Source organism: Prinia subflava, chromosome 1 (assembly GCF_021018805.1).
Source record: "Prinia subflava isolate CZ2003 ecotype Zambia chromosome 1, Cam_Psub_1.2, whole genome shotgun sequence".
In the NCBI taxonomy this organism is placed as follows: Eukaryota; Metazoa; Chordata; class Aves; order Passeriformes; family Cisticolidae; genus Prinia; species Prinia subflava.
The window spans coordinates 18,657,035-18,682,852 of NC_086247.1; the positions used below are offsets into that span (position 1 = coordinate 18,657,035).

At 40.1% G+C, this 25,818-nt stretch overlaps 1 protein-coding gene across 5 annotated transcripts in view; it reads right to left on the reverse strand.

The window, feature by feature from the left end:
• Positions 1-25,818, reverse strand: part of OXR1 (oxidation resistance 1) — a 262,529-nt gene that overhangs the window by 56,310 nt on the left and 180,401 nt on the right. For 4 of the 5 annotated variants that reach the window (XM_063389336.1, XM_063389351.1, XM_063389384.1 and 1 more), the window contains 2 exons: positions 7,967-8,049; positions 1,082-1,189 (listed from right to left, as the gene is read on the reverse strand). In XM_063389336.1, the coding sequence (XP_063245406.1) occupies positions 1,082-1,189; positions 7,967-8,049 (191 nt within the window). Of the gene's footprint in view, positions 1-1,081; positions 1,190-7,966; positions 8,050-20,550; positions 21,640-25,818 lie in introns of those variants that run through there. The other variant, XM_063389359.1, reaches the window with a different exon arrangement.

Consider the following 25,818-nt stretch of genomic DNA (forward strand, 5'->3'; position numbering starts at 1 on the left):
TAGTTATGCTTTCAGATTTACTTTAGATTTCCCACCAATCAAGGTATATTTACTATGCTTTCTCAAAATAAGCTACACAAAACCATACCTGCTCCCATTGCTTTTAAAAGAATTATGAGTTGAGGGAAAAAAAACAATACTACACAGAGTACTTGAAATCATAGCACTTCAAGTTTTTAAATGCTATATTGATATAATTTTGACTTTCAGTCATAATAACAGAAGAAGAAGTTCAACGAAAAAAAACATTAAAAGTATACAGCATGCCAGAAATAGAAGTGTCCAAGGAAGATGTGTCCAATTATTTCTTTTGCGATGACTCTACTATTTGAGCAATGAGGAAGCAGACTTCCTGAATATATGTAAAAAATTTCAACTAAAGGTATTCACACCTTTAATACATTATTTCAGCCATGGCAGGGATTCAATCTACCTAGAAAAGTTCTGCAGCTATCAAAAATGAACACAGAACTTTGTCAAAAAAATGGCAAATATCAAATGGCTGATGACCACAGTTGACCTATCACTTGTTTCCAGGACCGGCTTTCAAGGAGAAGTGAAAAGTGAAGGCAAAAACAGGAGGAAAAAAAAAAGGCAATAGTGACCTATAATAAGTGAATGGTAATTCATATACTGCTGGTAAAAACACCAAATTTCCAGAGTGGAACAGAAACATTATTCAATTTATTAAAATAAACTTGCAGGCAGTAATATGCAGTCATGGAATGTTGTTTGTAAGCTGTACTCTGAATGTATCTGCTAAGCTAGAGTTGGTAAACAGCCTGCTATATTTGCAAAGCAACAATTTGGCTTGTATCTAAGTGTTATTACTGTACCATTAAGTACATCTAGTTTTACAAGTCCTCTAATCTTAAGTAAGGGACACAGATAGCTTCCTTACATGTTTCATTTTAAGCAGTTATTTAATAGGCACAAGGAATAGACTAGAGAAAGAGGAAAAACTCTTCTACAAAGTCAGTAAGAAATTCAGTAAGAGAAGTACTTTAGCACTCTGGTTGGAATGAGAAATATAGTAAAATAGGACTTTGTTGGATAAGTAACATATATAGTGTAATAGTACCTGTCCAGGAACGACTGCTCTGGAGAAAAGTTTATTTAATTGAACCAGTTCATTGGGTGTTGTATCAAATTTCAAGGCAATACTGTTTAAAGTATCTCTCGATTCCACCTGTATCAATTGGGGGAAAACAAACAAACAAAACAAACCTGTAAGCAGTTAGTTCAAATAGTGGCTTACATATTTTAGCATGTGTAGCTTTACCAAGATTCTGATAAACTTTAATATCTTCATTTCTTAGGACTGCCCATCCCCCCCAAAAGAACAACAAAGCCACCAGAAAAAAATGTACCTACCCCCTAAATATTAGTCTATTGCAACCCCACATAAAAGCACATGCCTTCCCACTGTGTTTCCAGGTGGCCAGAAGCATCAGTCACATAGTTTGAGCTGTAGGCTCAGCTATTGCACCAGAACTTCTGGCCTACAAACTCACTGCTGGTTACCACTGGGCAATACCCCACTGGCTGTGTTCCCAGAATGATTCATTCTCCCTCCTCATCTGCTTTTCTCCACTCCTCACCTACAGAAAGGCTGATGAGTTCTCTCTATAAATATAAACACACCCTCTTACTATTGAAATAAGCTTCTGTTAGACCCTGACTTTCAAGTAAATTCCATCACTGAGAAAATGCAAAAATGCTGAAGCAAGGCAGGCTGACTACTATGACAGCAGATGGAGCATAAGCATTGTGAGAAAGTGATTCTCAGCTAAGGAAAGGATATTTTTCAAGCTCAGATTCTGACCTCCATCTCCCAAAGTGTACTCAAAATGAGCTACCAGAAGAAAGCAAAAGGAAAAAAAAGTTTTATACAGAAAGACTGTTTCACAATAAAGAATTCGTAGCCTTAGAAATAATGGTGATACAAGCAAACAACCAAAAGGTTTACTGCATAATGGCATGAGGCTTCATTAACACTGTGAGGAAAAAACAGATTTTATCAGTTAAGACAAGATTAAGCTCTGTAAGCTAAGATACAGTTGCAGCTAAATGTAGAGTAGAGTGGGAGAATTCTTTTTCATATAATTTTGTAAAGGTGCACTTGTGTCCTAGGTTACAAGTAAGATGTGCCCAAAGTATGTATTCTATCACCATCTTCAGGAGCTGTTGGAACCAGGTGGGGCAGTGTTTCCCTTGCCCCCTCCCTCCAGACCATCTTCTGTTAATGGGCCATCAAGGCCCTGCCCATGACTCACAGGTAACTCCCTCTGGGAGCGCTCTCTGTTTAATGGGCAATCAAGGACCCACTGCAGGACTCACAGAATGGTATCAGCCAATTGTGAGATGCTCCACTCAGGGGGAGGAGCCAAGCATTCCCACCTGGATATAATCTGGGAATTGGGACAGGACAGCAGGCCTTACCCACTGGATTCCCAGAGGACAAGAGCTACCAGACCTTTCTACAGGATTTCTGCTTCAACAGGACCACTTCATCTAGACTGCTACCACTACCCTAACTAACAGGGTGTCAGGTTGTATTCTGACTCTGTCTCTGGTCTTTTGTGCTATTGTTTTTATTTTATTTTACTTTTTTTCCTCTCTCTCCAATTAAATTGTATTTCTCACTTGGAGTCTCTCACTGGTTTTGCTTTCAAACCAGCACAACTTGTCAACAAAAAGATATAGCCATCGCCAAAGAAAAGGCAATTAGCTTTTTAAAGATAGGATTAGAAACCTATTATGAAAATCTTTTATACAGGAAGCCAATAAACTAAACAAAGCAGCAAACATCTCTCTACACCAGTGTTTCCAGTATGGAAGACGGTATTGGTAGTAGCTCTCAGTCATTCAGTACTGTATGATCACAGATACACAAAAACATAAGAATATTTTCATATGCCATGTTTAACTGGTACTAAAGCAGAAATCAGAACAGGACTGTAATGAGACCAGATATGTACTGTGTGCTTCACAGAGCATAACAAAACTAACCACCAAGTCACTGAACAGTAAAGTTTCCATCAGAAGCTCTACATAATACAGAAAGTTTGCTAAAACAAACTGTAAAGTGAAATTCAAGTTTTGCCTAAGTTGGCTCTCACATAAATGTTGAAGGATGACAGCTGCTAGTTAAATAATTCTTACATTTCACTTAATGATTGAAGCAATTAAGATTTTAGACTAACTTACGACATAAAACAAATTAAAAGCATTCAAACCACAAAGCTTAAGCCCTTTTCAGAGTGCATTCGATTTTTACAGTTTTCTGAAATAAAAACATCTTGTGAGATAGCTTGGCAACTTAAGTGTTTATCTCACACAATAAACACAATGGCAAGTACAAGCTTCCTTTTTGTTTGGCTGTGAAGTTTGCAAAGGCAAATTTCCACACTACATGGGACTTCAGGGACCAGCAGAGATACCATCTCGAAACAAAGACACTGCTCACGTAAGAGACTCCCTGAAGTATCTTCCTAGATTCAAAGGCCTATTTTCCCACTCTCAGGCAGGCCCACTATGATTCTAAAAAGTGGAATTTGAACAGCCAAAATCTTGAATAACAACTTGGTAGAAAAGCACGGAACTAACAACACACTGAATAGTGCCACCACATACCATGGATCCCCAGCTTTTCCCCTATCAATTCACTTCTATTAGAGAAGGCTAGGATTTACTCTTTCTCTCCCAGAAAATAAATTTTCTATACATTGAGGTAGCTCCTTAAATGTTATTCTGAATGTTAAAAATCTTATATAAATATTTGAATATTAAATCTTCACTGAGAATACACCCATGTTTCCCAGGTGTGCTTGTGCACAACAGCAGAGAATTTCAGCCACCACTATCTCTAGTTCAAACTACCTTCGTTTCCCTCAGATCAACAGCTGGCAAAGTTATTTAAAAGCTTTATTTTAAACCAAATTCTCTACTGGTATTTTAATGAACATTACTGTAATTGCATCTCAACAGTTGGAATTCACTCATTCCTCCACTGAAAATTAAATACCAAATACATATGAATCAGTGTAGAAAAATAATTATTTTTTTATTTCAATACTAAAGGTCCAAGAGGCAGAAAACAATTAGACAACAGTTTTAGAGCATTAAAATAAACTAACAAAATTAAACAGATGGGAAGACTAAAAAAAAGGTGAAAAAGGGAGTAAGTAACACACCTTTGGCACTGCACCCAAGCCTTTAGAAATACCAATTATGACTATATTAACTAATTGTTAAAAGCCCTAACTTATACGCATCATCAGTAAAACAAACCCTGTAAATCTCATAGAACCAACTTAAAAAATAATTAGTAAATGCAACAGAACTAGTGACACCAGAAGAGAACCCTTTGCATTCCCTATCTACAGGCTGAAAGTTCAGTCTTGAAGCTATGGTCTACTAAAGGTTTCTGTGACCATCAGGAATTGATACTGAGCTCTTTCCATAACCTGGAACACCATAATCTGTGTATTTTGTACTTACTCACTACTTCAGGAGAGCACAGCCTTCAATCCCCAGTGAGGTAAAGGGAAATCTTACATTAGATCCTCCAACACTGACAAACCAGATCATCCATTTCAACTGCTCACTTAATGTTTTTTAAAACAAAAATCAAACCTACCTGTAAATAACCACAATTATTTCCTTCTTCTCCTCAAATGGAAGAGCAGTTAGAAGGTTTTCACTAAAGTCACAAGGCTGCTAGTGTCTCGGGTTGCAATGCAAGATGTAACCACAAGTATGTATTCTATTATCATCTGTTGAAACTGGTTCGGGAGGTGTTTTTTCTCTTCTGTGACCCATTCCTTGTGACTTGGGGAGGGGGCAGGTGTCTTCTGTTAATGGGCCAATTGTTAAAACCAGGTGGGGCAGTGTTCTTTACTCTTCCACAACCCATCCTCCCTCTAGGGGAATATCTTCTGTTAATGGGCCATTAAGGCTCACTGCATGACTGATAACATTACATCATCCCGTTGTGAGATGACCCACCCTGTGGGAGCAGCCAAGCATTCCTACTTGGATAAAGCCTGAGATTCAGATCACCAGGGCAGCCTGTTTCCACTGGACTCCCAGAGGAAGAGCAGACTCATCTCACCACCACTGGACTGTAGAGGAAAACTTCATCCTTCTACAGGATCCTCTCTGCTCCAATAAAACCACATCTGTCACTCTAGGAGGACTTAATTGGACTGCTTCCAACACCCTGACCAACAGGGTGTCACGTTGTATTCTCACTCTGTCAGTGTTTTTTTCTTTTTTGTTTGTTTGCTTTTTTGTACTACTACACTTTTAATATTCCTAGTAAGGAACTTATTCCTGTTCCCATAACTTTTCTGAAAGGTCCTTAATTTCAAAATTATAATAATTTTGGAGGGGTTTTACATTCTCCATTCCAAGGGAAGCTCCAGCTTTCCCTGGCAGACTTGTCTTTCCAAACTAAGACAGCTAGCATGTTACAATCACTGGTGATCAGTAAGCAACACTCTGCTCATGCTCCATTAGTCATCTGTAGTTGGCTCTTCTGACACCTATAGGCAGGCACCAGTTGTGTTTGTACAACATGGAACACAAAAAGCTGAAGAAGAAAACATATGGTTTGAGCAGCAACTGTAAATTCTGAAAAAACAGACAATATCAACTTGCTTCTAATATGCTGACTGACACTGAGAAAAGGATAAACTAATAAAAGATATCTGTTCATTGTCTAATCAGTATCAGCAAAAATGAACCATTTTTTCCTGTATCCTTTAGAGGCAGTTCAGAACTTACTTCCATTAATTAGTACCATATCTGTTGACGTCTTCTCTCTGCTGCTACACACAGAACAGCAGGTTCAAGTTTTCATGTCTTGGGAATTTTAGATTAAAATCTTAAACATTAACTGCATTCTATCTTTGGCTTTAAAGGAAAAATTTTATTGTTTACGTGTCCCATAGTAATTTTTTTTTCTAAAAAAATTCTGGTGTGAAGTCTACTTTATATTAAAACCCTTTAGTTTGCACAAGTGAGATGCCAACTCGCTCCAAACTTCACAAATACAAATAAGACCTGCCCTTTTAAAATCATGTAGCCACTGGGAAAACTAACATATTAAATTATCTAAAAAATGGCAAAAAACCCCACTAACTAACTAAGAGTGCTGGAAGGGGAGGGAGAGTGGTTTCTGCCTTTATTCTCTACTACTTCTCAAAGAAGCAACACATGCAGGTATATAAATACCTGTGTGTCATCACTGTGACAGGAAGTAGGACTAACTCAGAAACCAGACAAAAGTACATATCCTCACATACAATAAAGAAATAAATAACAGCAGCAAACTGCTGCAATACCTACCAGACCTCTCTTACAGTGAGAATAAGCTCAGTTCCTAAAGGTTATAGCCTTTTATAATAATGCATTTATAGTGCATTAAATAGTGCATTTTATTTATGCACACAATATTAACCAAACATGATATTAGTCAAGTGCTTCATGAATGAAATGTACAGCAAGACCTGACAGAATACAGTATTTGCGAAGCTGAAATGCATCATGTTCCATATATGCAACATGCTCCTTTAGAAGGTGGACTAAGTTTAATGACAAAAAGCCTTTGATTCCTGTGAATCATCTTTTTGACTCACAAGGAAGTGATGCATACTTCAGTACGTATTAAGAAAGCTATTTTTGGATCTAAAACCCCACCTACTGGAACACAAAAACCTGCCGAAGTACATGGCAGCTTGACACAAACACACATCAAGTTAAAAAAAGGAAAGCTCTTTGCTTTCACTTAGCAATGTTATGCACCAAAGTGAAAGCACTCACATGGTGGCAAAAGCCAAATTCCAGGATTTACTGAGTATGGATGCCAGTAATATAGAGCTACACCTGACTGTTTTCTAGATATTAAAGACCAAATGAGGTTAATAAAACATCAACAACAGTCACATTTACACCAACACTCTTCAACTGCTAGAACCTAAGCAGCAAGAATTTCTGTTCTGAATTTCAACTTCAAGGAAGTCTTTAGAGGAGACTAGAATTATATCCAAATTCCAATAAAAGCCACACTAATGAAATGCTTCTTGATCCACTACATACACACTCTGTCTCTCTCCTAAAGACTATCACAGTCTTCTCAATACTTAAGCAATTATCACAGCTTGGCTTAATGTAACAGAGTTAAGTCCTCCCCATATCTCTTATTCCTGGAGTAAGAGAACACCAAGAGGTCAAGTAAAAACTTCTCATAAAGCAGTTCTCATTTTTATTTATTGTGTCCAGCTTCAAAAGCATTCAAAGATAACTGTGGCAGACTTTCCCTATTTTAACATCAACTCTATACGCATTATTTATAGGCTTAATTATATTTCCAGTACATAACACAAGACAGATACTTCTCACTGTTTCCCTTAGTAACCACAAATGTGAAAGCTGACTGCAGCACAGTTTGAGGGTCATTTCAAGAACAGAACAGGGAGAGAAAGGCTCCATTTTCAGATACTGATGCCGAAAGAGAGGTATACAGTAAAAGGCACACATCTACGGCAATTATTAGAAGAATATCAGAAAGTCAGTATCAAGATACAGTAGCCCTTCCCAACCTCATTCTGTTATTTCCCCTGAAAGCAACAGTTTATTAATAATACTGAAAGCAGAGAACTTGCACATAATTATATAACTATTGTTATTTGTTTCTAACTAGTTAGCTAAAAATGAGCCAATCAACAGTTTGATTAGCTTGGGATTTCTAAGGAAAAAAAAATGGCACTTAAAGGGAAAAAACAGCATGAGTACTACTAGCTAAATCCCTGATTTAATTTCTGTCAAACTGTACCATCAGATACACAAAATTCTAACATTAAAGGCATTACACATCACAGTTTTGCTTATATTTTGTAATGCAACTTTTTAGGCTGCACTTGCTTTGTAGTAACATGCTAACAATAAAGCAGTAACTTACAGAATATTCAAGAGTCCCTCTAGGTTTTTGAAAAGACATTCGTCGCCCATCTTTCTTGTCAGGGGTCTTCTTCTGGCCAGCATCTGAAAAAAATTGAGGCAATGCGTGTGTTAAATTCATTTTCCTCTCTCAGTACTGTCACAGGCTGCTGACTACAGCCCCGTGGGCAGACATCTAATCCACCAGTTACACAGCTTACTCCTGCTGATTCCAACAGACACCAGCTGCTAAAATAGGGACTTCATTCCTCTGCAATGCTTTCAGAATTTGACCAATACAAACAGCTGATAACTGGAAACCAACTAACCGCAGAAGTACTTGCTGCTATCCAAGAAGCAAGACTAAATAGGCCACTGACCCCATCAGGCAAGCAACATTTCTGGAATTGCTGTGTTTAATTGATTTTGTATCATACCCAGTCTGCTTTCATCTGAGGGGAGATGATCTAGAGTTCACGTATGTTTGATCTAATCACTAGAGATTTTTTTCTTGCTGTTTGATAAGTACAGAGTATTTTTTATAAAATAAGGAATTTATAATTTAGTATTAAATTTAGTATTAATATATATAATTTAGTATAAATTTAGTAAATTAATTTAGTATTAAATTCATAATCATCCTGTCTGTAGCAAACACATAGATCAAGTAAATAAACACTGAAGAGTCTAAATAAATAATACAACTTAAGAACTGCTCTTTTTATTGGGGCACTATATTTTGATGACCTGTTTCACAGGCCAAGCAAACAACCACTTGTAACTGGAGCACACTCTATTTTATACTATCTGGCTTGATATTTATGATCATCACAACACACCAATGCCATTATACGGTTCAACAGAAAGCACATACATCTTTAGAAAATTGAGAGTTTTAATATCTGCATCTATACACACACATGGATTTTTCAGATGAATATCCTCCACCACATGACCTCTACCTTCAACAGTCAAATATCTGCTATTAAGGAGCCCAAAATACTTATGTGAACAAGACTAAGTTTTCATGCTACAGTGGGATTACTTATACTCCCATTTTGATACATTCAAATTTGTTACCATAATTTACTCAAATATTTCCAGCCAAATTGAATAGAAGCAAGAACCCTTATAAAATGTATTTTTAAAACACATTTTAGCATGGCTACATTGAGAATAGAAAATTTAGTGGAATCCATTTAAGCCTCACCTGAAGTACCAAGAAAACATGCTATAAACCAACAGCATCTTCAGTGCATTATTAGATTTAATTAGCATCATGATTCCAACACTGGAAAAGAGACTAGGCAAGTATCGGCACAACTTTCATACAACCACTCCCAAATTTCTATATGGATAGCCAAAACTATCAAGATACAGAGGGCAGGGAAATCACAATGTAAATTTCACAGTAAGTTCTGCCAAAGAAGAAGAAACAAAATGAAATCTTGAAAAAAAAGAAATACATGAAGAAACCTACCTCAAACATCTTACATTTGCTATATAGGACAAGCCACACAGGACAATAAAGTAGTGATTTCTGGCAGACCCAACATAAATAATCGCCTGTGGTACTCTTTATATAGATTTTAAAAAGGATGTAAACTTTGGTCTAATTCATCCATTTTTATATACTGAAAAAAGCCTGAGGAAGAATGCACCCATACCTAAAATAATCTATAGATGGTATTAATTATGGTAAGTTTTTATAGCTATGAATAAGACTAAGCCTACTTCTGAAAATTCCAAGTAATTCTAAAAACCTATACACTAATTCTGCACACTGCTATCTTCATTCAATACATTAAAAGGTATTTCTTCCTTTATTTGCTAATAGCAACTTTTTAAAACTTAGCTGGAAGAATCATTCATTTCTGATTATATTCATAGCGTTTACATGTACTACAAATGTCTCTGAGGGAAATGAAGCCAACTCAGTAACAACAAAATACACCAGAAGTTTGTGTGTAGGCTTAGCAGCAGCCAACGTTCTCATCTAGGTCAAATATTTTGTTACCAAAGTTTTTACCTGACCTTGCAGCACAACAGGTGCCTCCTCAGCAAGCTACAGAAAACCTGACAGTGGCTTGACTGTAGCTGTTCCAAGTTTTTCAGCCCTTATCAGAGCTTTGCAAAGAGCCTAATCATTTTCTTTCAAGAGCAGTCTGGGTCAAATAAGCCTAAAAAAAGTCCAAGGATGCAACTAAAATTAGACTGATCTCCTCCAGGATCCCATACATGCCTTAATAATCTATAAATGGAGAACCCTTATTGCAGAACACGATGACTACTTCTGCTCCTCCCCCCCATTAGGCGGAAGTAAAGAAGCCCCATACTACGATATATATACACACAGTTCTGTTGTATATAGCCTAATGTAGTTTGTGGGGTTTTTTTCTCAACCCAAATTTAACGTGTTTGTTTTTTTGTTTTTTGTGAGGTTTTTTTGGTTTTTTTGTTTGTTTGTTTGTGGTTTTTTGTTTGTTTTTTTTTTGTTTGTTTGTTTGTTTTACTGGTTCAGGTGTCTGAAGAGCTTGCAGACAGGTGCCTCCCAAGAGGTCAAGATAAATTATCTTCTCCCTCTCCAGTAACTGAGCAGCAGAATGAAGTCTTGCACAAATACCCACTTCTATTCCATATGCCAGAAATAAAAATGGGAAATTACTTGTTATTCACAGCAGACGAACCTGCTGCTTTAGCCTTAGAATCATAGAATCATTGTAAAATATCCTGAGGTGGAAGGGACTCAAAAGGATCACTGCGTCCAACCTCTGGCCATGCCCAGGAGAACACCAAGACTCACATCACGTGCCTGAGAGCATTCTCCAAACTCTGGTAGTCTTGGTGCTGCAACCACTTCTCTGGGGAAACTGTTCCAGTGCCTAGTCATTCTCTACTTGAGGAAACTTGTTTTAATACCCAGCCCAAACCTCCCTTGACACAGCCTCATGCTGTTCCCTTGGGCCCTGTCACTGGTCAGGGAGAAGAGACCAGTGCCAGGCCCTCCCACTTCCCATCTTGGAGAAGCTGTAGAACACTATGAGGTCCCCTCTTTTGCAAGCTGGACAGACCAAGTAACCTCAGCCACTTCCCATATGGTTTCCATTCTAGGACCTTCACCATCTTCAAGATTTGAGAGAACTCTGGTAACTTCAGGAAAGTAAAAAAACTTTAGGTAGAGGTGGGGAAAAGCAGGTCCCCATTGAAGGCACCTTGTAGGAAAGCCAGGAGAACCCCTACTGCAAGTTTTCCAGGAGCTTTTAGTCTGCAGTTAGGGTTTTTTGATATCCTCTCCTGCCATACCTAAGGCAGTAAATCCTACCCTTCCCATCAGTGCCCAATTCCATTCCTTCAGTCTGTGAAGGCATTACCTCCCCCTCACTATCTGGGTACAGGATTCAAGTGTTTCATAACTTGACATGATGTAAGTCTCCTGAGTCAATAAGAGATGGAGGCAGGCAACACTGAGCTCTGTGTGCTGACTACCCAGCTGGCCAAAATCCACACCTCTGCCCACAGCCCAAGTGCTCGAGCTGTCTGTTCATACAGAGCACTTCAATTTTGACCTAACCTCCTAGAAACAAAACTAGGATGTATTTCAGCTGTGAAAATAGGTCAGAGTAGTAGAAACATGAATTCAACCTCCCTGATGACACACTACAAAGCCTCAATCTCCCACTTAAATTAGCAGGGTATTCATTTCTGAGGGCCAAGTAAATGCATCTTTCAGACATTCCAGTGCCCCTAGTATTCTAGGAAGCACATGCAAGCAGAAACAACTGCCAGCCTAGAATGCAGCGGTCTGAAAAGTCCTCAGACCCACAAGAGTCAGTCTGATGCTTTCATTTTACTTATTTTCCAGGTAACTGTTGCACAGGAGCTCATTTTGTTAGGTTACACACAGCCATTACTTCATCTGACAGCAGCAAGCCACTGAGACTAACAAAAACTGATGCTCTCAGACCACACCAAGAAAAATCTGACACCACTGTCCACACTAAACACAACCTCAAGAGTCCAGTAAATTGCTTAACATGGGATCTGTGGTGCAATGTTATCAGAGCTCTTAGCTGTGCTGTTCTTGACAGAAGGAAGACAAGACTTTTTCTAACATCAGTATTCATGCTTTAATTCTCAACTACCTTTTCACAGAACTGGGCCGGCCTCCACACCTGCTTGAAACATTGAAGTGAAAAAGTGATCACAGATCCACAAATGACAAGAAAATATTTCAGCTAGGATTTCAAAGACTAGAACTAGAAAGATGCAGAACACAGTGTTCAAAATGACTCCAGACCAATATTTAGTCCGAATGCACAGGCTCAGAATTTTGAGGTTAAATGACTGTAGCATAAAAACAATTACATAAAATCATCCAACACAGAGAGGAGCACTTACTGTTCCAACATACTTATATGAGATAGGAAAAGGTAGTTCATGAACAGTATGTTTTAGGAAGATGTAGTTTCCAACAAGGTAGTTTTGGCATTAAAATATTAAAGAGTCAGTGGCATTCAAGTGAAAACAACTAAAGCCAAATTCCAACATTTACAGCAGGCCTTCTATAAACTGCCTCTATATTGACCTGTGCCACTGAATTTTCGTTGACTGAAAATATTTTTGTGGCACTACTAGCTCAAATTATTATGACAAGAGTGGCATTTCTCATTTTTAGTATGCCATCTGAGCTTAATTGTAGCTTTTCCATTTGCTGTTTACTGATGCTTTTAGCACATCCTTTGGATTTCTGGCACTATGAACTGGTAAAGATAAGGATACAAGCTAAGAACTGCTTAGGAGGATCTTCAAGCTCTGATAGAGCAAAATGTATTCACTTTCTTTTACCCTTCTTATTCTCTCAGTAAGATTAAATCTCAACTCGCAATGTTTCTCAGCTGCTATTCTATTTATTTCAATGTAACAAAAGTAACAAAAATCACTTTTTCCAGAGAAGTAAGTTGATAAACCAAACAAGTAGCCTCTGAGAAAAAGCAAAGAAGCTGGACAAGTCTACAATTATTGCAAATTGTTTAAAATTAATAAATGAGCTTATTATGATCAAGAAGGTAAGAAAAAGATTATTCATCCACCATCCCACCCCCCCAACAAGAACTGCACACTTGTGCATCAGATTTACAGGTGTTTAAAAAAAAAAGAAAAGGCAGCAACTTTGTCAAATTCTTGTCTAGGACACAGTTTTGAACAGATCTTAAACATGCAGCATATATGGGGTAATGAATCAAAGTAAGAAACGTAGTCTGAAATATTTTCAAATACATTTTTATTTAGCAGTACATGGAAACAACTCACTAATTGATAAAACAGGAAGTACAGATATTACAGCTTCATTAGATTAGTTCTGCTCAATAACAATTAGATCATTATAATCTATTCATAAAGAAACAGAAGAGATTAAAACAGGAAATCTTTACATTCTGTAAGACCTGGTGACCTGACTCCCCTAAAAGTAGGGACTACATTTCAGTCAGCAACTGTCTCATTAACCCTTCTCCCTCTCCTGCACTTAGATATGACTACAATAACTACAAGAATATTATTTTCAGTTATCTTCCAATGTCTTAGGAACCAGAAACAGAGACCCTAACAGTAGTCTACAAGATACTTGCAGTCTGCAGGGTTTTTAGCCAAAATGGAAGGTTTTCAGACCAAGGCAATGTCATAATGCTTCCTTCAGTCTCTTCTTGCTAAGCAACTGCTATTTATTCTGTGATTCAGTCTTTCCAAGTCATGCTCTCAAAACTCTTGATCCTTATCACTGCTCTTCACATGATGCTTTTGTTCACATTTTTCTCAAGCAATCTCCTGAGCTCAATGAATGAGACCTTGCTCATGTTGCATTAGCAGTTTAAACACATCAAAATAGCTTTTTCCTGCAACATAGACACAGCATCAACCCCAGTTCATTTTGTGATCCCCCTAACACACATCACTCTGCTAACCAGTCAGATGCATAGCATGTAGGCAGAAATAATTCAATTTATGATTTCAGGAACAAAAACAATTGAGAGAAACAAACTTAAGACACTTCTCCAAATGGCCAGGAGACAAAGTCAGCTCTGTGCATGACACTCCTGGTATGTGTATCACACGGGCTTTCTTCTAAAATAAGATTTCACATTCAAACTAAACAGAAATGCTTTACCGGATTTTCCAATTATGCCACAGTATTTGTTAACCAACAGTAGGCTTCATTTCCTGTTCCATTTGCAGTATACACATATACACTTTAATACATTAGAAACTACCCAACTCCAATCTCCTCCTTCTGTACAATCTCTCTGCAGTCCAAATGCATCTTCTAACGGAAACTTGCAAAAATCTTCTCTGCACTACTGATACAGCAAGTCAACTTTTCCCATAACAACTCACCACCTCTTTCAGGTATTTAAGCCTATTTAGTTGTACATGCTCAAGCCTACACAATACCACATCAGCAGTTTGACCATCAAACGGCAATATCAAGTTATATCCTTACACACCTTCAAGAATTAACTTTGCCTTTTCACACTTAAGCCCATGATATCTATCCTTTCTAAGAGTTCAAAGTCAGTCAGCTTATCCTGCTGACTTGTGCACTACAACTGCTCTGCTCATATGCAAAGGGATCTGCTGTGGATGTAGACTCATTTGCAGAGCCTCAGAAAACATCTTACTGTACAAGTTAATTGCATTAGGTTTGCAGATAAACTGGGGGGACCAGTCAACACACATGATGGCAGGGCTGCCACTCAGCAGGACCTGGACAGGCTGGGAAACAAGCTGAAGGGATCCTTACGGAATTCAGCAGGACAATAATCTTCTGCACAGGAAGGAAGAGCCCTTGGCATTGTACACTTGGCACTGCTCAGCCAAGGAGCAGCTCTGCTGAAAAAGAAACCCCAAGGGTATTGGTAGGTAGAAGCCAAAACAGGAGCCAGAAGCATGACCTGGAAACCAGGGGGCCAACAGCACCCTCAGCAGTATTACTATGAACAGAGGTCAGCAGACTGAGAGGGCACCTATTATCCCTGCACTCCGACTGCTTTTCGAATACTGGCTCTAGTGCCCCTCCCCTGCCCCCATTCAATATAAGGAAGGCACAGATAAAGAAAACTATTTCTGAAGGGACACCAAGGTAATCAGGGGCTGTAAGAAGAGGCCAGGAAAACAGAGCCTCTCCAGTCTGAAGCAAAGGTGGTTTTGAAGGACTGTAACAGCAGCCACCCTGTACCTTCCAGATAGCTTTCCCAGAGGCGTCAAGGTGACAGAGCCAGTCTCTTCAGTGACATACTAGGAGAACTAAAGGTATCACACAAAGAAGAAACAAAAGTGCTTCTGAGTAGATAGAAGGCAAAAACCCCTAACTGACCAGTGCAGCTGTACAGTTTCCATCTCTGGACCTTTCCAAAGTGGAATAAAGCACAGAGAAACATCCCTACTTTAGCAGGGCTAAACAGTCTTACAATTTGAGTTATCTGTAACTATGACTCCTTCCATTTTTCTGGCAAGCAATACAGATACAGAACCCAACAGATACCCCCTAACAAATCGAGCCAGAGAGATTTACACACGTAACACAAGGTGTGTTGCTTACTGATGAACAAAAAATTATTATTCATACATGTAGTGACCTGAAATGTTGCCATGAGTAGACAGGTTCTCAATAAAATATTACCTTCTAAACTGTTTGAATGTTAGAAATGGAAATTAACTAGAAAAAAATTAAGACAAAAACACAATCAACATGACATATTAAAACAAAAAGGTAATATAGTCAAAGGATAGCAGAATACCAGAAAAAAAAAGTATCAGTCATCTGCTAGATTAGTTTATAAACTAAACTTCAGTTAAACATTTGATACATCAGAATCCTGCTGAACAGCAAGAACTGCAAAAGAATTGTGAAGTATGTAAAAAATTCAGTAAAGATGAGAGAGAAATAGAAATCAGGAGAATGGAGAGGTATATTAATGAAATCCCAATGGAACAGTTTTTAACACAGTTCAATTGCACATCAGCAGATAAATTCAAAAGGACCATCAACAGCAAAGGCTGGGTAAAAGGACACACAATGAATTCTGAAGTTCCAAAGCTTGGAGGAATAAAAGCAGTGGAAGATGCAATAGTACAAAGCAGAACCTGAAGTAAAAGATCATTTAACAACACACACACAGAGGGAATACTCAAGAAATCCTGTGCACTAGCAGCGCAGAAGTCTGAAGAGCTTGTGCATACATTAACATATCACAAGACGACTGAGTCACCAGCCTGATACATTCCAAGATCACATTTGCTTCTTATGCCTGCACCAACTGAATTATTTTCAGACGCGAAAGCGAAGCATTAGCGTCTTTGTAAAGGGTGTTGGTACATTTCATATGTGCTTCATCTGGAACAGAGTGTACAAGAAAACTCACAGAAGTGCATCTCTCCAGTTCGAATCCTTTTTCCTACATTGTCATACACCTGGTAATTTCTTAAAAATAAGGTACTGAATAAAGATGAAAGGAGAAAATAATCCGCCTTATTCTTATATTTATTCTCAGACAGATTTTTAGACAGAAAGATACTAACTTTTAGAGCAGGACTTGAGAAATGTATTATAAGTTGGCACTGCACATTTATCTTTCTAATGTACTGCTGCTACCTTGACCATAGTACAGAGGACTGACAAGCCACACTGTTTCCTGGATATACTATGTATGGTAACCTTACCAATCAAGACTCCAAAGCTGGTATGAAAGAAATGTAAATAAGCCCACAGGCCACATAGTTCAGAACTGAACAATCAAGTTGAACCTGAGGGAGAAAAACAACAACAACAACAAAAGTTTCAACAGAAGGCAGCTAGACTGGTTGAGAGGAGTCTCTGAATCACTGATTTTTATTTAACTTCTGTAGTTAATGAGAGATACACTGCAGAAGTCAACACTACCTGTGCAGTGAATCTTCTCCCTCCATGAAGTGACCACAGAGGGAAGTGAGGTGAAAATATCTAGGAGGGAAGAAGCATAAGGTACCAGGTATGAATATATACCTTCACAGAATCAAAGGATTATCCAGAAGAAAAGCCTCTTGAATACATTTACTCCAGCCTCCAGTTTGAAGTAGAATTATTATCAACATCAAATTGGGTCAGCTTAATGCTGTCCCAGTGATGGACCACTCTGTGTGAAGTTTTTTTCTATTGTCCAATTTGAGCCTCCTAAGCTAAAACTCATGGCTGTTGCTCCTCCTTGATCTCTTAGCATGATAAGAGTGTGTCCCTCTAAGTAGATGTAGGTCATAATTAGATTGCCTCTACGTTGCCTTGGTCTCCCTCTGCATCACTAAAGCCCAGCTCCCTCAACCCCTCCTCACAGGTTATTTGCCCTGTGGCCCTAAATACACTGGGTGGACCCTCTACAGTTCTTCAGCAGGTCTCCTTAACAGTGGTACACAAACCACAGAGCAAATTCAATGTATAGCCTCAGCAGTGTCCCAGAAAAGAAGCAAAACCACATCCCTGACTGCTGGTCACACTCTCCTTACACAGCAACGCAGAACAGCAGACTGAATTATGGGATGTGCAGTTGGTTCATTTCACTAAGGGGTTTGTATAGATGAGACTCAAACTGAACATTCAAGTTAATTCTACAGAAAAGATAATTCTTAATCACATATTCTCTAAAGCCTTGAGTTGCAACTTAAAGTAACTAAAACCACATGCAACTTCAGCATGCTAACACCTACAGTACATAACAATCAAGCAAACACTGTTCTAGCTAAGGTTTCTAGGTAAATCCAGGGTTAAATACATATATATTAGCTCTTCCTATAAATTATCAATAGATTATATTTAAAAGTTATATTTCAAAGCTTACCAGCCTTTTAAGAAAAGAATAACTTTACACTCTGACACTGAGAGTGTCTTTACCAAAGCCAGATGCATTGTCTTGACTTTCTGATTACATTTGCATTTTTATCCTCCATCACAACCACTAAAAGACAAAAAAATCTTTACTAAGTTTTTTCACTGACTAAGCTGCTGACACAAACAGTGTAAACTGGATAAACAGGTTTACAGCCTCCTATGGCACAACTCAGTCTTCCAGTGCGTCCTTTCTCCCTACTAAGAAATACTATAGACTGTTCTGCTTGTATCCAAGTGAGTGATTTAAAGCACAGCATTCGGACAGGCTTGCCTCCCTGAACTTGGAAACACGATAGAGAAGCTGTTCAACTGTTCAAAAACACAAGAATGAAAACAGTAAAGGTAAAATTATTAATATTACATTAACTAAATTGAGATACTTCATTGTAGAGCTAAAAAAGGTTGGTTTTTGCTTCGGAGATGTTGAAACGTGGTTTTAAGGCATTTATTAAGAACTGTTCTCTCAACAAGTAATGTGCAGTCACAACTGAACCATGCAAAAAAAAACCCCAAAAAACAAACAAAAAAAACCCCCACAACCAAACAAAAACAACACCAACCACCAAAAAAAAAAACCAAACAAACACTGAAAGCCCTAAGTGGGGAAGAAAAAACTACAGTAATAGGTAGGCCTGGATCCAGAACACTCCAGAGACCAAGCATTTGGAGCATTTAGAATTAAACATTAAGTCTTCAGCTAATGCCAGGGGACCCATCTCTAATTAAAACAGAGGTTTGACTTCAAATGAAGCATTGTAATCATTGTTACAGCTTCCACAGCACCCATTACCAAGGCACAGGTGGTTTGTGAGAGCCAGCAAAATGCTCAATGGAAGAATTCTATAGACACAAGAATTTGTTTCTGCCCATAACTGATAGAAACTCTGGGAAGGGAAATGCAGCATGGGAGAGCCAAGGTCTACTAGCCTTGTGCAGTATGCTTTGCCTAGGTGAGGAAAAATTAAAGTCCATATACACAGAAACTCACCCTGCATTCTAGAACTTATCATTAACACAAATTAAGCATCTTAGAAAACACATTTTCTGCTCAAAGCTAGAGGGAAAAAAAAAAAAAAAACAGAACATTACAATGCAGTCTAAGTTAATCCTTTCTCCCAGAAGAAGAGGGGGAAAAATAGAGCCTTTTCCTCCAAGAAATCCCATGTTTCACAGAAGATATATATATATTTATACTAACAGCTGAACACTAGGCCTTGTAAGAGATTAAAAGACCAGAAGATGCTAAAGCATTTTACTGCCATGTTGGTTCTGCAAAAAAGTGTAAGCAATCTTTGTCAACAAGTCTTTAACTGTTTGCTTGCCTTATTCAAGGTACTTCAGCGCTGAAAAACAAGTTACTGCCTCTTTCTCTCCCCTGTATGTTGCAGGGAGGGGCATGAAACAAATAAAGAGTGTCAGTGTAAATATAGCCAGTTACCAATTAGCCTTTCTGTGCAAGAAGTGTGACCCAAGGAAACATCATCTACATCTGACTGGTTGCGTGGGCATTCCTATTACCTTGCCTACTACAATGAGCAGCAGACCTAGTTTCCCTTCAAAGAAAACAACCATTTTACTCTTCCAAAATTCCATTTCAGTAAATAAACTGACTTCAACCTCACCTAGAGACTATAAAAAAACATTCATTCATCCTCTTCACACAGAGCTTCTCAAAACAGGGACAAAAAAAGAAAAAACATTTACTATTCATTGTATACTCCTCTTTATTACAAAGCACTTTCACTAACTTAATTTCATATCTTTTTCTTTCCAAGCAATCACTAAATCATGCCGCTCTTACGTCATGACTTGTTTTTAATTCCCAATCAACAGCATTACCTCTCTGGAGCTCTCATTGCATGCTCCTCTTCTGCATAAACAAGCGTGTGTGCATTCACTGACCACTCCTCCAGTTTTCACGGTATTTCTTGCCAATATAAGTGCTCACATCAGATACTTACAATACCTACACCAACAGCCCCAATAGCATTATCAAGAAAAGGGGTGACAACAGCAGCCCTCTTACTCCTAGGCACAGGACAAGGAGTCACCTGCTACTGTCTCCTGACCTGCTTGGCCGCTGAGCGGCAGAGGTACCACTGCTGCCCTCAGCATCACTGAGCCTACTTCCCAGCAGTGCTGCCTGCTCCTCAGGAGCGCCTGAGAGGCGGGAACAACCTCGTACACAAAGAGCATCTCAAATCGAGGAGCCTGTGCTCCAGGTGCTTTCCTACACCCTGGTCTGCAAAAACACCAGGAGAGGGAAGTTAGTGAAGGAAGTGTAGGAGTTGTGTCGCGGAAATCAGGAAGACGCTCAGTCGGTTTTCAGTTGCTAGAGGCAGTCCCAGTGCAGCCGCGCCGTGGCAGTGCCCGGCCCATGTGCCGGCCCTTCCCCGCCCGCCCTGCTCCCCTTTCCCCGCCGCCTCCTCCCTCCCGCCCTCCCTCGAGCGCCGCTCGGAGCCGCCCCGGGAGCAGGACAGCAGCCGTCGGTGTCCCCGGCCGCTCCCGGCCGAGAAGGGCCCCTCTCCCCCTGCTGCTCCCGCTGGCTCTCGCTTCCCCCGAAGCTCGGGCACTCCAGGAAGGCTCGGAAGGGGCGCGGCGCCGAGCCCGCCGCCCGGGCAGGCCCAGGCCGCCCGTTGCCCACCGTTACCCCTCGGCCGCCCCCGCGCCCTCGTCCCTTTCCCCAGCGGCACCTGGCGTCGGCTTGACGGGGCCCGGCTCCCCGCGGCTCCGGCCATCCTGGCAGCGGCCGTGGCGGAGACCGCCGGGCACGGCGCCCCAGAGGCGGCTGGCGGTGCCGCGGAGCAGGCGGCCGCCCTTGCCGGTGAGCGCGGTCAGCGAGTCCATGGCGGCGCTACCGGCCGGGGGGCGCCATGGCCGGGCCGCGACCCGCGCGCCGCCGGCCCGCGCCGCAACTTGGGCAAACTTTGGGCGGCCCCGCCCCCTTTTAAAGGGGCCGCGCCGCCGCCGCGGGGCGCGGGCGGGGCCGGGGACAGCGACAGCGACAGCGGGCGGGTGCCGAGCGCTCCGTCCCGGGACACCGGGACACCGGGACACCCGGGACAACCGGGACACCCGGGACACCGGGACACCGCTTCCGCCTGGCCCCGGGCAGGCTCACGGCCACCTGTGCAGCTCTGTGGACTCACCCACAGTTCGGGGAGCTGGTTATGTTTCGCGGAAGCTCAGTGCTTTACAACCATGTGCTGCAACGCTCTCTATGAACTCTCAGCTTTCCTGTCTCAGCATTCCCAAGAGCGAAAATCATGGCAATCTCTTACTTTTCAATCTTTTCACAGTGGTGGGTACGAAGATGTTTTTCCACTATAAGCGTAAAACAGGAGCAGCCGTGACACTGTGCGGTTGTGCTGCTCTGTTCTCGACCCCTCCCTGTCTCCGGGTGTCCCTGCCGTGGGATGCCATCGTCCCTGCCTGTGCCAGCCAGCCCGTCCCGGTGCGCTCCTGTGAGTGAGTGTGTGCCAACATCGACACCCGCCTCAACCTCGGAACCCACCAGGTCACTTTGGACTTCAACAAAACTTACTAGGCATACACTTTCTGAAAAAGACATTTACTTTGTGGTATTCATTTGTACCTTTGCATCCTTCATGGCCATAATTCTTGGAAATTTTTAATGTGGGAAAAACTTTGAAAAACGAGTCAAAATGTGATCCAACAGTTTCACAGAAAAAGAAATACCTAAGGCACTGAATCTCATTCTTAAGATCTGCCTTTCGATGTGTTCTGCACATACTGAGGCTGAAAGAACAGCCATATAATGTTAGTTATACCTGCGCATAGACCTTGAGAATGCAGAACTGTAAGCTAACGTGTTTATATTCTAATATGAGTATGATACAATTATATGCTGCATCTAGCTGCAAATGAAGGCATTGTATAATAAAAAAATGCTCTTGTTGAGCCAAATCTATTGTGTACATGCAGAACAGTCGAACAAAGTGCTGAGCTATTTCAACCCTTATTCACTTGTAGCAGCTGCTCAATTAAATCAGAGTTTAACGTCAGCATTTTAGAGTGCTGATTTCTGAGGGTTACTTGACTTAAACAGAACACTCAAATCAGTTTCTTCTACTCAAATCAGTTCTTGCTCAGGAGATAATGATTTTCAAGACTTTTTTAAAACAAAACCTTTCACTGAAAGAGAACAAGAAAATTTTGACAGAATTAGCTCCTCCTTCTTTTCCCCAAGATCTGCCAGTAGATATGGATGAGTAATCTGTCTGTTCCAAGACTAGTGAATAAATCTGGAACTGCAGAGTCACTGCATGGTCTAAGTACCACTAGATGTTTAGAATATAAACAGTTCTGCCAACCAGATATGTCTTGCCCTAAGCAGTATAATTTTTCAGTTTTCATTTTATGACAGGGTTTCTGCCATGAAAAATTTATGATTGGTGTTTTGCCCTTCTGATTCTATTTTAGACAAAATCTATTACATCTTTGCATGAGAAATGAGTTTACAAACATGGTGATCAGCACATTTGAAACTTCCAGATCAATTGCCCACCAGTATTCCAGCCACATACACACCTCTGCTATTGTTCTGATTGCATGTATTTCTTCTGTGGTTTGAAATAGTCCTTTTTTTCTCTCTCTCTTTTAGGTTCATATTTATAGAAACATAAAATTGTTTAGGTTAGAAAAGACCCTTTAGACCATCAAGTCCAGCTGTTAACCCAGCACTGTCAAGTCCACCACTAAACCGTGTCCCTGAGTGCCATACCCTCCAGGGATGGGAACACTACCACTTCCATAGGCAGCCTGTTCCAAGGCTTGACAACTCTTTTCATGAAGAAATTCTTCCTGACATCCAATCTTAACTTCCCCTGCCCCTGGTGCAGCTTGAGACAGTGGTTTTTTTCATTATATTGCAGTAATAGAGTCTACAAATTCAGATTCAGACCATTCTGATGAAGTATTCAAGGTAAATGTTTGGTAATTCTGAATTAATTTTAGCTGCTTTCCCCAGGTTTCCTCACAAATAGTCTAACTGAACTATAAAAAGACTACTTCTTATTGCAATGTCTTTTTCATAGTATTGAAAATCATTGTCTATACTCAAAAGCATCCATTTAGCAATGTTCTTACTTAGCAAGAACAAATTCTTCAGTTAAACTGTTTTAACTAGAAAATCAAGATTTAGGTACCAGTGTTCAGAAAAGTAACAGTACTCTTTAAGATATGTGACACTCATAAACTACTGATAAAATTTCAAGGCATTATTGCAATACAATAATTCATATTACACTTTCAGAGCTATACTACTTGCCATCCAGAGGGACTTTGAGAAGTGGGCCCATGCAAAGCTCATGAAGTTCAACAGGTCAATTATGAAGTCCTGTCCCTGGGTCAGGGTAATCCCAAGCACAAAAACAGGCTGAGCAGAGAGGAGCACTGGTAAGAAGGACTTGGGGGTAGGTGGTTGATGAGAGGCTCAGCATGACCAGGTAATGCACACTTGCAGCCCGGAAAGCCAACTCTGTCCTGGCTGCATCAAGAGAAGTGTGGGCTGCTGGCCATGGGAGGGGATTCTCCCCCTCTACTCTGCTCTCCCACCTGGAGCAGCCACCTGGAGCACTGCATGCAGCTCTGGGGCCCCAACACAAGAAGGACGGGGACCTGTTTGAACCAGCCCGTAGGAGAGCCACAAAGATGATCTGAGGGCTGAAGCATCTCTTCTATAAAGACAGAGAGGGTAGGGATACAGTCTGGAGAAGAGGAGGCTCCAGGAGACCTTAAAGCACCTTCCACTATGTGTAGGGGAACTACAAGAGAGTTGAAGAGGGAATTTTTACAAGGAGTAATGTCTTTAAATTGGAAGAAGTCAGGTTTAGATATCAGGAAGAAATTCTTTACTGTGAGTGATGAGGCACAGGAATAAGTTGCCCGGAGATGTTGTGGATGCCCCATCCCTGGAATTGATCCAAGCCAGGGTGGACAGAGCTTTGAGGAACCTACTGTAGTGGAAGGTGTCTGTGCCCATGCCAGGGGGGTTGGAATTAGATGATCTTTAAGGATCCTTCCAAGCCAAACTATTCAGTGATACTTCAGTAGGTATTATCAGCACAAATATTCAGTAGTATGGGCTTTGAGATGCTGTTTCAACTCGGTTGTACCTTAGTTGTACCACACATGTGCTAGCAAGTTTTTTAATAAAGATCTCTGCTCTGAAAACTAACCAGCCTTAATCCTGTGTCACTTTAAAAACTAATATACTGGTACTGAAGACTGTAGTCTATATTTCTATCTTTGCAACATTCCTTTTTAATTGGTAGGAGCAATGTGAATGCTCTGTACATAAGCAATGTGTGTCCCCTTTGCTGTAAAGCTAAACCAAATATAATTTTTTACACTTACATTGATCTTGAACACCTTTACAAATTATTCTACCTTTCTGTCCTCAAAATTTCTGGAAACAGCCAGGATTTTGCTGAGAAGGACTAATAAATCTGTGTTTGATCTTTGAATGTGCAACAAGGATCTCTTCTGGGTTTATCTTCTGGTCTGTGGTATCAGTGGGGAAAAGAGTATCTCTGTAACTCAGCCACTTAAAACTGTCCCTCAGAAAAAGAGAACTGGTCCTACCTGCTTTTAATTGCTTGTTTCTGTTCCCATGCTACAAGTGTAAGCACGAGGATTCATGTGGCAAGTGAATGAACTGTGTTGTAAAGCTGATCAATTTAAAAGTACCTTTTAGTTTAGTAAAAACTTGCTAAACTTTTTCTGTTAATTTGTAATTATTTTGTTTTGAGGTTACATTATCTCCAGTTCGATCTCCAGATCTGTCTGAGTTGTGTGTAAACACCTGTAGAAGCACAAGTTGCAAAACAACAGATGAGTTTAAGTGGCTGGGGGAGCGGAAAGGGAGGGAGAGAGAGAGAGGAAGTTTCATGCCAGCTTCTGTGTCTTTAGAGCTGGTGTATATCATATATTATAGCTCAAAAGGAGAAGTCAGACTGTGGCACAAACAGAGATGCCTTCATATTGGTATTATACACAAACCAACGTTCAGTAGCTACAGAAGTGTCTGACAGAATATGTCTGCATTTATTACGTAATATTTAATAACACATTATGCTAATCTATTGCACAACCTGGTCTTGTAGCTAGATCTCCAAATCCTAAACCAGAGCAGGTAGAGACCTGATTGAGCTGCATCCTAAAAGATGGGAAAGAGAGCAGGGATCCATTTTCGTCACATAGAAAAGGACACAATAGTGTAAGAATATTACCAAAGTCTGAACATATAGTTTTATATAAAAGTATTTCATAGGAGAATAAAAACATAAAAACATAGCAAGTGGTAGCAATATCACTTCTTCAGGGATAGATTTGTTGCTTGTGTAAATTGTTGCAACTAATCCAGCAAAATGCCAGCATATTCTGTTCAATTTCTTTAGGGCTTGGGCCCGTTCACATGCCTGGCATGCAGGATATGTGTGCATATATGCAATATGTCCTGCCAAATTCGCAGTGCAACCAAGCTGCAGGCAAAAGTGCACCAGGCACTAACACAAACCCTCACTCTGTTTTGTGAGAAAGGAGGTTTGTACATGCTCTCTGAAATGACAGTCTTCATGTCAGGCATTTGGCAATTAGTCAGCATTCATTTGTATATAAACAACCTCTAGGCAAGTGTGTAATTCTGGCAGCTTGAACCAAGTGCTCCATTTAAGCTTCCTTAGTCATTCTGGACTCACTGACTGTCAGGTAATGCTAGGAGGATGCTGCATGCCTTTGTTAATTATTCTAAACTACCACTTCTGGTCAAGACACTACCATTTGTGTAGTTGCAAAACCCATAATTTGTAAAAATATGAATCTGAATTAGAATTTTTCAGAAGCCTAACCTCTTTCTTAATTTTTAATGAAACTTATTTTTAGTAAAGTAAAATAATTCTGGATTTGTTTGGGGTTTTGTTTTCTTGTGAAAAAAGTAA